General features: G+C 33.2%; 1 protein-coding gene across 5 annotated transcripts in view; it reads right to left on the bottom strand.

Moving 5' to 3' along the window:
* Window positions 1–15,618, bottom strand: part of CNTLN (centlein) — a 249,024-nt gene that overhangs the window by 196,626 nt on the left and 36,780 nt on the right. For all 5 annotated transcript variants that reach the window (XM_049895236.1, XM_049895238.1, XM_049895239.1 and 2 more), the window contains exons 3-5: window positions 8,526–8,610; window positions 1,473–1,607; window positions 689–868 (exon numbers count right to left, since the gene is read on the bottom strand). In XM_049895236.1, coding sequence (XP_049751193.1) covers window positions 689–868; window positions 1,473–1,607; window positions 8,526–8,610 — 400 coding nt within the window. The remainder of the gene's footprint in view (window positions 1–688; window positions 869–1,472; window positions 1,608–8,525; window positions 8,611–15,618) is intronic.

Genomic DNA, 15,618 nt, shown 5'->3' with positions numbered 1-15,618 from the left:
TAAAGGAACTACCATATTTACTAGCACTAAATTTTGTTTCTAGCCTTTTCGACAAAACCTATGGTAAACAGAAACTGGGAATTTGAGGGGAAAAAATGAACAGAAATATTCTCAAGACACAGAAAAAGCCACATAAAGTATTTTGAAAAATACTGATCAAAAAGGATCTAAGAATATTACAAAATCTGATGGTAATTTTTATCTTAAATAAAAATAAAATTTTACTATGTATTAGGCCCTGTCAAAGACAGCACAATGTCAGAACACATATAAGTATTTTTTAACTGTTTTGTGCTTTTATTACATTTTATCTTTCAAAGGAACTGGGAAATACAGTCTTAAAACTATACTTCGGTGAATTCTATTTATAAATTTCAGCTCTAATTGAAAAAAATCAAAACCCATAATTCTAAATATGTTTTTTTCAGATCATATTTTATTTCAAAATGCAATGTCCTTTATTTTTTAATGATTACATTTTAGGATAACTATTTGAAGTCAGTTTCCTGCTTTGCAACATCAATTTTTAAAAAGCTGTGGGTCTTAAGTGAAGGAATATAAATTAATGCTAGTCCCCACTGGTAGATCTGAATATATAACTTGTTATTTAAAGAAAATAACACATATTAAACCTCCTATAAGAAGTTAAATCTAAAATAGAAGCCTGGATTCCATTCTCATTGCATACCTTTATTTTTGCATCAATGCTGTATTTTTCTTTTCTCCAATGTGCTTCCTGCGTCCTCAGTTTCTCCAGGTCATTTAGCAAGTCAGCGCAGTGTGTACTTAATTTCTCATTTTCCTCCTCCAGATTTTTTATAACCAGACTGTTTTGCTCTTCCTTATTCTGTACACACTCCTTAGCGTCCTGTAGAACAGTACCACAGGGCCGATAAACCAAAAAAAAAAAAAAAAAAAGCTGAGAACTAATCAGCAAATACAAACTGAGCAGTTTTACTCTCACAGCAGCTTCTTCTACATTTGATGGCCAAGGTCACCTGTGCACTTTTATTGGCCTCTTTTCATGCAGGTGGATGGGTCATATTTTTTCACTGGATGACAGCTTTGATGAGTACACATTTGCAAAGAGCCCATTAATTGATCAAGCTGCCTTTGATGCTGTCCCCAGCTATTTTTGAGACCCACACAGACACATCCTCCCAGACCTGGGTTTTATCAATTAATAATGCCAGTCCCATCAGAATCTAATTACAAGAAGCCACATATTCACACTCCTACTTTCTTAGCTCCATTTCAATCATTAACTATTTATCTGAAAGTTATAAAGCTTAGAGTCTTAGCTTTAAAGCATTTTTCTCAGAGTTTTTACATGTGAGAAAACTGTATGGTACAGCAGGGCCTAAGGCAATATTTTCTCCAAGCTTGTCACTTTCTGTGCCACAAAGGCTGACAAAGCTTAAAGCAAGGCTTCAAAGCAACAGTCCAATAAAACTATGTCCAAGTCAACACACCTTAAGTTCATGACTTTTATCTTTAAATTTCTTCTGCAAGTCACTGAATTCATTCCTTAAGAGAGCATTTTCTTCATCTACTGCAATCTTCCATTTTGCAAGGTCATTTATTTCCTGTTTTAGTCCTGCTTCTCTCTATGGAAGAAATTAAAATTATTGGTGAGCTGTTATTTATAAGAAAAAAATTATTTTAAAGGTTTCAGATTTCCATTGTAATCATTAGGATTAATTAGCGTCATAATAAATTCTGTCATCACAATTCTCATTCCCTGTGACAAGCCCATAAATTTTTAAGTAAAATGTTTAAGTCTGGTACTTATTTATTAGTTTTAAAACAAAGAACACACAAAATATTTCACGATTTTCAAAAGGAAAACTTTCACAATTTAGACTGTGTAACAGAAAATTAAGGTAATTTTACAAATAATTCTAACAGAAGAAAAAACATATATATAGCTAAATAAGAATTATTTAGCCTCTTCAGTGTCTTCTGAATAAAAAATTTTTAAGACATTATGCTCTAGTGAAAGCATAATTTTAAAAGATGAAAAATGATTTTTGGTACTAAAAACATTTTGCTCTGTTAACAAAATATTCAGCATATTAAGACCAGCATAAATTTTAATCAAATATTCTTCTTGCCTGCCAGAGATACCTAAATGGATACCTAATTGGTAGATGTACCATGACTTAATTCTCAGCTTCCCTTTTTTTTTTCTCTTTTGTTTTTTCCATAAAATTTACTCATTCTCTTGGCTTCTAATATTACATCTTTCTAAAGGACTACCCAGTCCATAATCCAACCCTGACTCTCTCCCGATCACCAATTCCATATTTCCATTTTTCTATGCAATATCTCTACTTGAATTGTCTGTTTTTTTTTTTTTTTTATCTCAAACTAACATATTAAAACCTAAATCCATACCCTGATTCTATTTCCTTTTCTGAACTTCCTCAAGTTTTGTCAACCCATCATTCTGTAACTAATGTATTAAGCAGCTACTAATCTGGCCTGACATGCCTATTTAAATCCTCCAAGTCATTCTCAACCATGCCCACCCCCCAAGCCCCATCTGGCTGCCAACCAAGAAGCTAACATATAAAGATAGAAACAAACTTACTTCTTACCATGAAACAATATGCTCAGTAGAGGCCCCTGAAATTTATTACAACTCTGACCTATTACTGATACCTACCTGCTCCTTAAATTCCAATTTATTTTGTATTCCCATATTTACTCTTTATCAAACCCTCTCCAAAGGATTTGGAAACAAAGTGAAAACTGTGGTAAGACTTAGAAATAGGATGAAAGATGGGAGGAGTTTTAATTGTTGGTTTTAATTCACAATAAAATTTTGAAATACTGCATACTAAAATAATCTGTGATGAGTGTGTAAGGTATAAATAAAAAGAATGTAAGACGCAGACCTGTATCCATCACTACCTGGGTAAGCAACACAAGTTTACCACTATCTTTGAAGTCTTCCATATGTCCCCTGATCTCCTAACACCTCCTAACCGCTCTGGGGGTAACTACCATCCTAAAATATTCTCATTCTTCTCTGTCTTTATATTTTCAGGATATACATATACCTATCTAATATACATATAAATTTGCTCAGTTTTGACCTTTATATAAATGAAATCACACTATACATACTCTATGACTTGCTATGTTTGCTGAACATTATCTTCCCAAATATATCCATATTGATGGATGCGGCTGCCATTCAAACACCTTGATATACAGTAGTATTCCAATATATAGATATACTGTAATATTCATCTCCTGTCAATGTCTATTTCAGCTGTTTCCCTTTTTTTTGGGCGGGGGAGATATACAAACAATGCTGGTATGAATCCTCAAACATTTTTCCAGATACATATGAGTAAACATCTTTCCTGGGTAGTATTTTTCAAATTACAAATTATAATTTATTAATGGATTCTAAATTAAATTATCACATCCAGCATTTTTAAGAAGTAGAATACAAAAGAAAATACAAAGTGATATGCACAAATTCTTAGCAATAATGCTCGTAGGAATGAACTTATGAAGCAAATAGACACACTACATTAAATATTTCCTAAATTTTTTGCATTACTTATAGAGTTTTATTATATTTAAAGATTATTAAATACACATTTGATACAAACTATTTATTACATTTTAACTTTATTATACATAGTAAGGACAACTATTGCTGTATGAAGCTTTTATTTTATGTGTGTGTATACTGGGTTATGAGGTAATATGTATTCCTTTCTGTGTGGGGATCAAAGTAAAAAAAAAGTTTGGAAAATACTGCTCTGGATTATTTATACCCAGAATTGAAATTTCTACATCATGGGCTACAAGCAGTTCCAAGAGTTCTCACTGCTCCATATTCTTACCAGCAATTAACTCCCAGACTTGGTAATATTTTATGAACCCATTAGGTATAAATGGTACCTCGATGTGGTTTTAATTTTTATTTCCTATTTTAATTATTAGGCCATGTCAAAACATGTCTGACTTCAACAGAACAGCTTAAAAATGGATGCTCAATAATGGCCCATATATAAATCACAGCTCATATTTCTACTCTCATCTAAGTCTTATCCTTCCTTCAAAATTCAACTTCCATCTCCTCCATGAAAGTTTCCTCAACTATCCCAGTAATTTATATTTTCTGCCATTTTTAAATTTCCTTTTTGCCTATGTTATTGTAAATTTGACACATATTACCTGGTAAACTATCTCTCTATGTACTCATACCGCCTCCCTAACTAGATTAGTAAATGAGTATCAATGAGATGGAAACTGAAAGATTAACTCAATCATGTGACTATTAAGACTGTTTATAAAATACCCACAGCCCTGGCTTTTTAAAGTAGAATTGACAAAACTTTAGAATGTCTCATCTATTCTGAAGACTGAGATTCTATGAAGGAAAACACACTAAAACAACTGATTTAAGTTGTAAAAGGGTTTACCGATAACTGTGAGCTAAATTTAATAAGCATTGACAATATCAATAACACCAATAGCAAGCCCTTTTGTAAGACTTATTTAATAATTTAAATTTGGACATTTGACTGAATTTAGTAATCCACAAGGAAAACACAGACCTAATTTGTAAATTAAAAACGACTATAAGGTGAAATTGGTTAACCAAAACTATCATATTATAATTAGTTTGAAAAATTTGATATTATATTCCATAATCACTAAAACAATTATACAAAGATATACTCCCAACAGAAGAGAACTGACAAATTAAACCTGTAAAATTTTGTATAATTTCAATATATTTTCCAATTAAATGGATATTCAGTGATCTATTTTAAATAATGAAAGCATGAGCATACACGGTTAAAAGGAAATTTAAAATATTAGTTGTATGACACTGTTTCAACAAAGTTCTCTAGCTAGAGTACATTCTTAATGGTCTGGTTTGAGCTAATATTAAAATAAGAAAATGGAACTCTGAGGAATCATAAAACATAAAGGGTGACAAGAAAAATTATGTCTGGAACAAATAATTTATTATGGATAAGACATGAAATGAATAATTCACATGATGGTCAAGAGAAGTCTACAGAGTAAGAAGAGAATGATAGTATGAAGCAGGGAAATAAAAAGGAACAGCAGCCTAAGACCTACAACTCTATCAGACAGTGCTTGAGAATAGCTCATTTATTATTTATGCCCACCGACTTTCAAAATGGACTTAAAAGTTTTAATAAAAAAAAGAACAAATGAAACCACAACTAAAACAAAGGTAAATGAAAACTGGAGATGGAGGAAAGGGTAAGAGAGCTAACTGCAATTGAGAACCAAAACTTATTTCTAAGTTTCCTAGAAGAGAAGGAATAGGAAAAATACAATGTTAAAGAGGAATTTTCATCTAATCAGAAGCAATATACTAGGCTATCAGAAGAATCATAGTACCTAGTAGAATACTTGACAGGGAATTATGTCTTTTTAATAACTAACAGTGACAAAACTAATGCATAGTCCTACCAAATTAAGTTTTATATAATTCTTTATACTACTATCAATAAGTCATATTAAACTGCACTTCTATGGAACTTTTTCTACAACCAGCTTACAAAATTAGTATCTCTATATATTAACTTTCTAGTAATTTGACTGGATACACAGTTAAGACTTAAATATTCTAAAGAAATTGTCATTCTTAATTGTTACACTACTTCTTAGGCTATAAATATTGAAAATCAACAGCTATTTAATATTACTCAGTAGAACAAGAAAAACTCAATGAAATTCTGCTTCTAGTATGAAGGAGTAAGCTCCTAAAAACTGACCCACCCTGTAATTCTGGACAAAATACAAAAACAACCAATTTAGGCTCTGAAAAAGGAACAAAGTAGAAAGAGTTTGGAGGAGAGATAAAACTTGGAAAACATTAATAGGATTGGCTAAGTTTTCTGTTTTATGGCAGGAAACTCGTGGACATGGTATGTGGCACGTAAGGCTCGAACAGAAAAACCTGCCATCTTTCTGCCAGAGAAACCAGGCAAGGAGCCTGGGACAACCAGAACAACAAGAACTGAGCCCTAAACTCTGTGTATAAACACTGACTGTATTTCTGGCTGATGCCTGAACCATGCATGTGTGGGGCAGACTGAAATCAGTCTGAACTGAGACCTGAGAGGCTGTCAGCTGCAGGTGAGACAGAATTTGCCCAACATTTGCCCAACTGTATTTCATTTTATGGATCAGTGAAACCTTTCAACTTCTCTTTTTCCCCTGTGCAAGCAGCTATGCTATGCCTGTTCCACCACTGTATGTTGGATGTGTGGTGGAACAATTACTTGTCTCTCTAATTTCACAGGTGGAAAAGAACTGTACTAAAGAGCTATGCTTAAGGAACTACACCCAAGGAACCTCATTCACTTCTGAATCTGATTCAAAATCTGAGATTCTGGACTTAGAAATGATGCTGTAATGGAATGAGACTGGTGGGAACTTGGGAGGGACTGAATATATTTTCCATGTTGGAGGGATATAAATAATTGGGGTCCTATGGGAGTCATCTTTAAGCAAGGCAAAAAACGGGTGGATTTGGAGCAGAGAGGCAGTAAGTTAATTGCTGCACACATTAAAGTTTGAGAACCAAAGTTAGAAGTCAGGAATCTCTACATGTTTTTGATCAAAAACCACAAACATTAAATAAATTTGAACATCACCACTATATTAAAAGAAAAAAATGTTGCTGTTGAGTTGATTCCGATTCACAGTGACCCTGTAGGACAGAGTAGAACTGCCCCATGGGGTTTCCAAGGCTGTAATCTTTAGGCAAGCAGACTGCTACATCTTTCTCCTGTGGAGCAGCTGGTAGGTTTGAACCACCTACCTTTAGGTTAGCAGCAAAGCACTTAACCACTGTACCACCAGGGCTCCTTATACGTACCTGAAAAATCAAACCTGTTGCCACCCAGTTGATTGCGACTCATAGCGACCCTATAGGACAGACTAGAACTGCCCCATAGGGTTTCCAAGGAGCAGCTGGTGGATTTGAACAGCCTATTTTTTGGTTAGCTGCTGAACTCTTAACCACTATACCACCATGCCCCAGTTGTACACACAGGTCTTTATAAATTATAAATATATAAATTGTTGTACTAATGTATTACACACATTACAAAACATACCTAACAATAAAATTTTTTAAAATATGATACATGTATATTTTACGATAATTTTATATTGTACAGTACTAAAAACTTTTCTGCCCTTACTGAAAGTTAGTAATAGGAATTTGTTAGAGCAATGTGACTGAATATGCTTTACTGAGAAGAGATTGCTCAGCCTGGGTCTACAATTTCCCAAACCTTGAATCCTGGGGTGATCATACGACAGTTTTCCCCAGTAGAATGTGAGTGCAAATGAAGTTGGCCACTTCTGGGTCATACTGTTCTATTTGTTATAGCAGCTTAGTCTAGCCTAATAAATAGACCAGGTATATGTCAATATTTATCTCTCTTAGAACATATTTTGATATTGTCCTACACACTGGTGAAATTTTTCCAAAACAAACTGACAAAAATGTTATTTCTAAAATTTTCATTACGGTGCCAATTTATAGCATTTTCTATCAGCAAAAATACAGCTTTAGAGATGGTATCAATTTCAAATTTACATGTCATATATGAATCTATAACCTTTTAGAGTTTATATGGATATAAAGACTGGAAAAATAAGCAAGACATGTAAGTTAGATACTGAATATTTTACCTAGGTTAACTTCTACTTTTAATCCTTCTGTATGACAACTTTATAACAATAACTGACCTTAGATCAAAGTTCTAATGACCCTTTAATTGGCTAGGAAGGAACAGATTCAAAAGTTAGAAAAACAATATATTGCCAAAAAGGTACCTCCATTTAACCCAGAAAAATGATGCAATTTAGTCCATGGTGAGAAAAATTGGTATAAAATAAATTTAAGTATTATATAATGGTGTAGCTCATTCTTATATCTATGCTCCTACTTCTAAGAGGTTTTTCTCTTTTAAAAATAGTTCCTGGAACCATTGCTCACATGGGTTTTGCAGTGGTAATATACTGGCTACATATTATATAATTTACTGATTACATGTAAAAGATAGGATTGTACTAATTTGAAAATTATACATCTTCAAAAGATGAAATTGAATTATCCTATTCCTATGATTTTTATTCTACGAATGATATATTTGAAAATGTACAAGTTTCAGAACTGAGTGCTAACTGCTAAAAATAAAATGCAAAATGCAACAAAACAATGAATAATCACTAGATACTGCTGTAATACTATAAATGTTACCTTAACTTAAAGAGTTTTAATGTAGAAATACCATAGCCTATTAATTCAGAAACCAATGTGTTATAAGTGATGGAAAAAAAAATGAAGAATAATCTGACTACAGTGATTTCAAAAAAAGTAATGCTTTAACATAATGGCCCTGATATTCTTAATGAACATTACTGTAAAAAATTCAAAATAAGTTTAAAGATCTACTATTTTAAACAAATATAGCAATTTTTTCTGTTCTGACACCAACCTGTTCTAGTTCTTGTATTTTGGCATCCTTGACTTGCAAAATTTCAAGAATTTTTCTGTCTTTAGCTTCAGCTTTCTGTTTTTCTCTAGAAACAAAAATATATATATTCATAGTTTATTAGTCATACCTGGTAGCTAGTCCTTTAAATGTTCACATCCTGATTATGAATGTAATTTAACAATATAGATAATTAAATTATCTGAGGCGGACAGCCCTTTCAGAATTAATCAAGAACCATATGGCAAGTGACAGCAACTTTTAATTGCTGACGAGACAACTTCATACTGAAAGGAACATTTTCACTTCCAGATTTAGATATATGATTTAAAAATCATTAAAAGATTATTTAACCGTGTTTACAAAATTGTATACACAAAATTATACAAAAAATAAAATATTTACTGTTTATAAGTAAAATTCTCAAAAGATAGAGTGCCAAGATTTATTAATAATTAACATCTCAAACTAGAATTTTCAAATTTCTGATGCATACCTACACATGTTTAGTGTGTGAGAACACTACTAACTTTACTAAATGGTAACTGTATAATCAAAGAATAGTTCTCTGGCAATCAGTTTTCAGTAATGGCTCCAAATAAAAAAAAAAAAATCAAAACACTCACAGACAATGACTTATCTTCAACAAATAAACAAATATAGCTTTCATAAGGAAAAGGAGGGGAAGGAAAGGAACAAAGGTTTAAAGACATTGTACAACTGGGCTGATGGCTGGTCAATTTACATCATAAATGAGAGAAAATTCATTGGACATTGGTTTATATATTTTTGAAAACATTTAAAATATGGGAAAAAACAGGAATCTGGATGCACCTTGATCACCCATGAATCACAGAATGTACAGATAAGGAAGAAGTTAAGAATCTTCACTTGAGAAAGAGTGAAATGAAACAAAGGGCCTATTATCTAAACCTCAGAAGGTGGAAAGGGCTATCAGAATGAAGACACCCCAAACAGAAAAGCAAACCACTAATTTTAAGAGATAAATTCTGAAAATATAATAGTGAATAAAAAACACTTTATTAGACTTCCATAAGTTAGCATAATAAGCTAACTCTTTGAGGCTTCCTCTCATCTCTAAATTGATGGTACTGACAGAAGAATATAAAGGAGTTCACAAACTGAACAGAAATTCAAAGCTGTAAATGGGAATAAAGCTGCTGTCTGCTGTCCTCCAGCTCCAGATACACACTAAGGTTGAAACAAGTATCGCTCCTGGGGATAAAAGGAAATAAACGTGTGCTGCTCCACATGGAGAACAAGATCTGGGCTCCTTGTTTGAAACTAGAGATGGGAAAGGGCTCCCAACTCATGAAAGGAGGCTGGAGGAAGCTCCTGCCAACCTTTTCCTGGAACTATGGCTTACATGAAAGTCTAGAAAGAAAAAGGTTATAAATATATAGCACTGTAAACAGGAACTAAGCCAAGACCGTATGGTTCAGACACTAAATATGGCAAATACCCTATGTCACTGTCAGCTAAGAGTCCCAAACTACCAATATAAACCTATTTCAGGGTAATGAGGTGGGGGTGTCAATTTAGTAGCAAGTACAAAATTTCTGAAGAGAAAAAGAGGTTAGACAACAAGGGAGGGTAGTGGAAAAAGAGAACATGAACAATAGCAACAAAATGTCATCACAAATAAAAAAATCCAAAGCACAAGAACAAACAACCCAAACACGTTAACTTAATAATCAGAAGGTACAATCACTCTAGATAAAAGGAAAGTAATTGAACACACTGAAAAGACTTTAAAAGGAGTAAGTTTAGAGTCCTCAGAGTCATAAAAGAATACAAATATAAAAATAAGCATAGATGGATCTAAAAGTCTATTAAAATCTTTAAAGCAAAAATTGTAATCACTCAATCAAAAAACAACCAAATGGGATACGCTCAAAACTGAACACAAAAAAAAAGAATTAATGGAAAAGGAGGATAGTAATGAGGGATTAATTACTATGAAGAACACGGTATAGAAAAATGATGAGATTAAAAGATACGAAAATACAGTTGAGACATATAGGTTTCATTGAAAAACTCCAATATATACCTAATGAGTTCCAGAAGCACATGATTGTGGGACGAGAGATAAAGCAATATTTTTAAGAAGCAACTGCTGAGAAACTTTAGAAACAAATAGAGTTATCAGATTGAAATAGCACTTTGAGTACATTCCACCCACCCAAAACCAAACCCACTGCCATCGAGTCGATTCCGACTCATAGCGACCCTATAGGACGGAGTAGAACTGCCCCATAGAGTTTCCAAGGAGTGCCTGGTGGATCTGAACAGCTGACCTTTTGGTTAACGGCCGTAGCACTTAACCACTACGCTACCAGGGTTTCCTGAGTACATACCAGAATAAATAAAAAGAGGGTCATATCTAATAGATTAACCCATTCAGCCAACAAGTATTTATTGTGCACTGAATTTATGACAGGCACTGTCCTAAGGTCTAGGGATACTGCAATGAACAAAATAAGCCAAGTGGCTACCTTCACTGAATTAACATATGAAATGGAGCCCTGGTGGTGCAATGGTTAAAGAGTTTGGCTGCTAACCAAAAGGTCAGCAGTTCAAATCCACCAGCCACTACTTGGAAACCCAATGGGGCAGTTCTACTCCATACTACAGGGTCTGTATGAGTTGGAATCAATGTGACGGCAACTGGTTTGGTTTTTTTTTAAATTAACATTAGTGCATGGATACGCAAGATAAATAACATATAAGTGAATGCACAATATATTTTTACAGGATCATATTGGTTGGTGCATTGAGGACAGAACCTAGGAGTCAAGGGTAGAAGCAGAAACACCAGTTAGGAGGTAAATGCAATACCTCAGGTGAGAAATAAAGGTGACTTGGACAAGAGAGTTAGTTATAGGGATGTTGAGAAAGTAATAAAATTCTGTACACTTTAAAAGTAGGGCTAATAAGATTTACTGATGCATTAGATGTGGGGTGTGAAAGAAAGGGAGAAGTCAAGAATGTATCCAAGGCTTTTGCCTGAGCAACTGGAAGGATGGAGTAGGTAAAATTAGATTGGGGAGCATTAGAATTAGACATATTATGTTTGAGCATCTAATTGACATTTATGAGGGGTAGGAAGCTGGATAAACAAGTATGGAATCAATGAAGACGTCAAGGCCAAAGATACAAGCTTAAGAGTCAGACAAATATATTTTAGATCATAAAAGTACATGAGATCATCTAGAGAATGATTTTGGATACAGAAATCCAAGGATTGAGTCCTGGGACACTCTAGAAGTTAGAAGTTAGTAAAATGAGGGAAAACCAGCAAAGGATCCCAAGAAGGATAAGCCAGTAACTATAAGAGGAAAACCAAGAGAGACTGCTAAGTGAATAAAGTACTTACAGAACGGCCAACTGCGACAAATACTGCAACACTTAAAGAAGGTAAGGTCTGAGAACTGATTGCTAGATTTAGCAATGTTGAGGTAACTGGTCATCTTGACAAAAACTGTTTTGGAGAAAGAAAAAAACTTGAAGACAGTGAGTTAAACCTGCACCTCAGTGGAATTTTGCTGTAGAGAGGAGCAGAGAAATGGGACAGTAGTTCAACGGAAATGTAAGATCAATTTTTTTTTTTTTTTTTAAGATGGGAGATAAAATAGCCTAATGTGTACATTGACAGGAATGATGCGGGACAGTGAGGGACAGTGATGATTAAGGAGAGAGAAAGGAGATTGCAGAGCGACATCGCTGGTTCCTTGAGGCAAGAAGGAATAAACTTTAATGCACATATGGAGTTTGTTTGGCCTTAGAGAGGAGTATAAACAGTTCTTCCAAATAAATAAAAAGAAAATATATGGGTACAGATCCAAGCATACTGGTAGATGCAGTCATGGGAAGGAGTAATGCTTTCTTTTAAGAGTTCTTATTTTCTCAGTGGTATCAGAAGCAAGAGTCAGAATGGGAAAAGAAGTGTTGGAGGTTTGAGAAGAGAGGAATAGTCATCTAGGATATTGAGAAAGTGAGGCAAAAAAGATGATTACCAGGCCTTACTAAGGGGCACTAGAAGTTAGTGGTCATAAATTTACATAAGACTAGTCATCATGATTGAGCATTTTTCTCCAGCCATTTTTAGCTCTCTGAATGTTGGTACAGAGTACATGAAGAGCTGGAATAAACCATCTTTGAAATTTTGCAAATACATGTATTATGACTACTGATGTATTTGTATTGCTGTATTACTGTTATTTTCTATTTACCATTCATTAATAGCACAGTTAATGCATAAGAACAGTCCCCTGACTTCAACTGGCCTTCCTTTATGTTACTTTTATCTATAGTAAAATTAAACTTATTTTCAGAAATGTATGTCCTTTAATTTCCTATTCTATCATTGTCTGTCATATATAAATCCGACATTTTACATTTTAGTTTTATATTGATTTATAGGACTATCCCATCTATTTAAAAATATATGGCCTTTGCCATTAATTGCAAATATATAATCTGAAATTATGGATTGAATTTCTATTTTATTTGTTTATGGGATAAGTTCATGTGTGTGTGTCTGCACACACATACACACAAAATTTCACCAAATACCAAAGAAGGAAAATTACAAGGAAAAAGAGGAACATTACATAATGACAGAAGAGTCAATACTCTAAGAAGACATAGCAATTCTAAATGTATATACAGCTAAAAATAAAAAGCACCAAAATACATGATGCAAACACTGACAGAACTGAGAGGAGAAATAAACAAATTCACTATTACAATTGGACACTTCAACACCCCTGCTAGCAGTTGATAAATCAAGCAAGCAAAAATTCATAAAGGATACAGGTGACCTGAAAAGCACTATCAACCAACTTGATCCAATATGAATTTACAGAACACTCCATCCAACAACAACAGAATATATATTCTTCTCAAGCTCACATGGAACCTTCACTAAGATAGTCCACATTCTGGGCCATAAAACACATCTTAACAAATTTTTAAAAAATGAAAATTATACAACATATGCTCTCAGACCAATGAAATTAAACTAAGAATTAGTCACAGAAAGCTAGCAAGAAAGTCTCAAAATATTTGGAAATTAAACAACATACTTCTAAATAACCCATGGTCAAAGAAGTCTTAAGAGAAGTTAAAAAATACTTTGAGCTAAACGAACATGAAAATACAACTTATCAAAATTTTGGAGATGCAGTACAAGCAGTTCTTAAAGGAGAATTTATAACATTAAATGCATATATTAGGGAAAAAAGGTCTAAAATTAATAACCTAAACATCCAACTTAAGAAACTAGAGAAAGAAAAGATTAAGCCTAAAGCAAGCAGAATAAAATAAAGGAGAAATCAGTAAAATATACAATAAAACACAAGAGAAAAATCAACATAATCAAAAGTTGTTTCTTTGAAAAGATCAACGAAACTAACACTTTTAGTCTGAATAATCAAGAAAAAAAGAGAGAAGGCTCAAATTACAAACATAAGGAATGAGGGGGCATTGCTACTAATCTTACAGGCAGGATTATAAGCAAATACCATGAACAACTGTACGTCAATAAATTAGATAACTCAGATGAAGTGTACAAATTCCTAGGAGGACACAAACTACCAAAACCGACTCAGGAAGAAACAGAAAATCTGAATAGACCTACAACAAGCAAAGACATTGAATTAGTAACCAAAATACTATCAATAATGAAAAGCCCAAGTTCAGACAGCGTCAATGGTGGATTCTATCGAACATTTTAAGAAGAATTAATATAATTCCCCACAAACTATTCCAGAATATAGAATCAGAAGGAACACTTTAGCTCCTTCTATGAGGCCAGCATTACTCTTATACCAAAACCAGATAAATTATAACTACAGAACAATATCTCTCATGAACATAGATGCAAAATCCCCAAGAAAACATTAGCAAATCTAATCTAGCAATGCATAAAAATAATTATATACCATAGACAAGTGGAATTTATTCTGGTTATGTAAAACTGTTTCAACATTCAAAAATCAATCTATGTAATCCACCATATCAACGGGCTAGAGAAAATTTCAGCAATCAAAGCAAAAAAGCCATGTGATAAAATCCAACATTCATGATAAAAACTCTCAGAAAACTAGGAATAGAACTGGAAGTTCTCTACTTAATAAAGAACATCAACCAAAAAAAACCTACAGCTAGCATCATTTATAATAATGAAACACTGGATGCTTTTTCCCTGAGATAGAGAACAAGGCAAGGATGTCCTCTCTAGCCACTCATACGGAACATGTTTCTGAAAGTCCTAGTTAGTATAAAAATACAAGAAAAAGAAGTAAAAGGCATAAAAATTGGAAAGGAAAGGATAAACTGTCTTTATTTGCAGATCATATTATTGTCTAGGTAGAAAAGCCCAATGAATGTGAAAAAACAAAAACTCCTGGGGGAAAAAAGCAAGTACAGAAAGGTCATAAGCTCCAAAGTCAACATACAAAAGTGAATTGCTTTCCTACATACCAGAAACAAACAACTGGAACTTGATTTTCTTTTTAAATACTACTTATATAATAGCACCAAAAAAAAAAAAATTAAAAGTACTAAGGTATAAATCGAACGAAATTTGTACAGATCTATATGCAGAAAAATACAACTCAATGATTAAAGGAATCAAAGATCTAAATAAATGGAGATATATTCCCTGCTAATAGGTTAGAAGACTGAATATTGCTAATAATATTCTTTTCAAATCGATCGATGGATTAAACACAATCCCACTGAAAATTCCGGCAACTTATTATGTAGATCTTGACAAACTGGTTCTAATATTTATATGAAAATATAAAGGAACTAGAAAAGTCAATACCAAAGAACACAGCTGGAGAGCTCACACTACCCAATTTCAAGACATAGTATAAAGCTACAGTAATCAAGATAGTGTAGTATTGGTGAAAAATAGACACCTACTTCAATGGAATAGAAGACACCCTAGAAATAGACCCACATAGATACAGTCAACTGATTTTTTGACAAAAGCAAAAAGGAAATTCAATGAAGAATATTTTTTCAAAAATGGTGATGGGACAACTAAATGTCTACGTGCAAACAA

This window comes from Elephas maximus, chromosome 9 (assembly GCF_024166365.1).
Source record: "Elephas maximus indicus isolate mEleMax1 chromosome 9, mEleMax1 primary haplotype, whole genome shotgun sequence".
NCBI classification, from domain to species: domain Eukaryota; kingdom Metazoa; phylum Chordata; class Mammalia; order Proboscidea; family Elephantidae; genus Elephas; species Elephas maximus.
The sequence above is the reverse complement of the archived record's forward strand: the minus strand, read 5'-3'. Positions and strand labels throughout refer to the sequence as shown.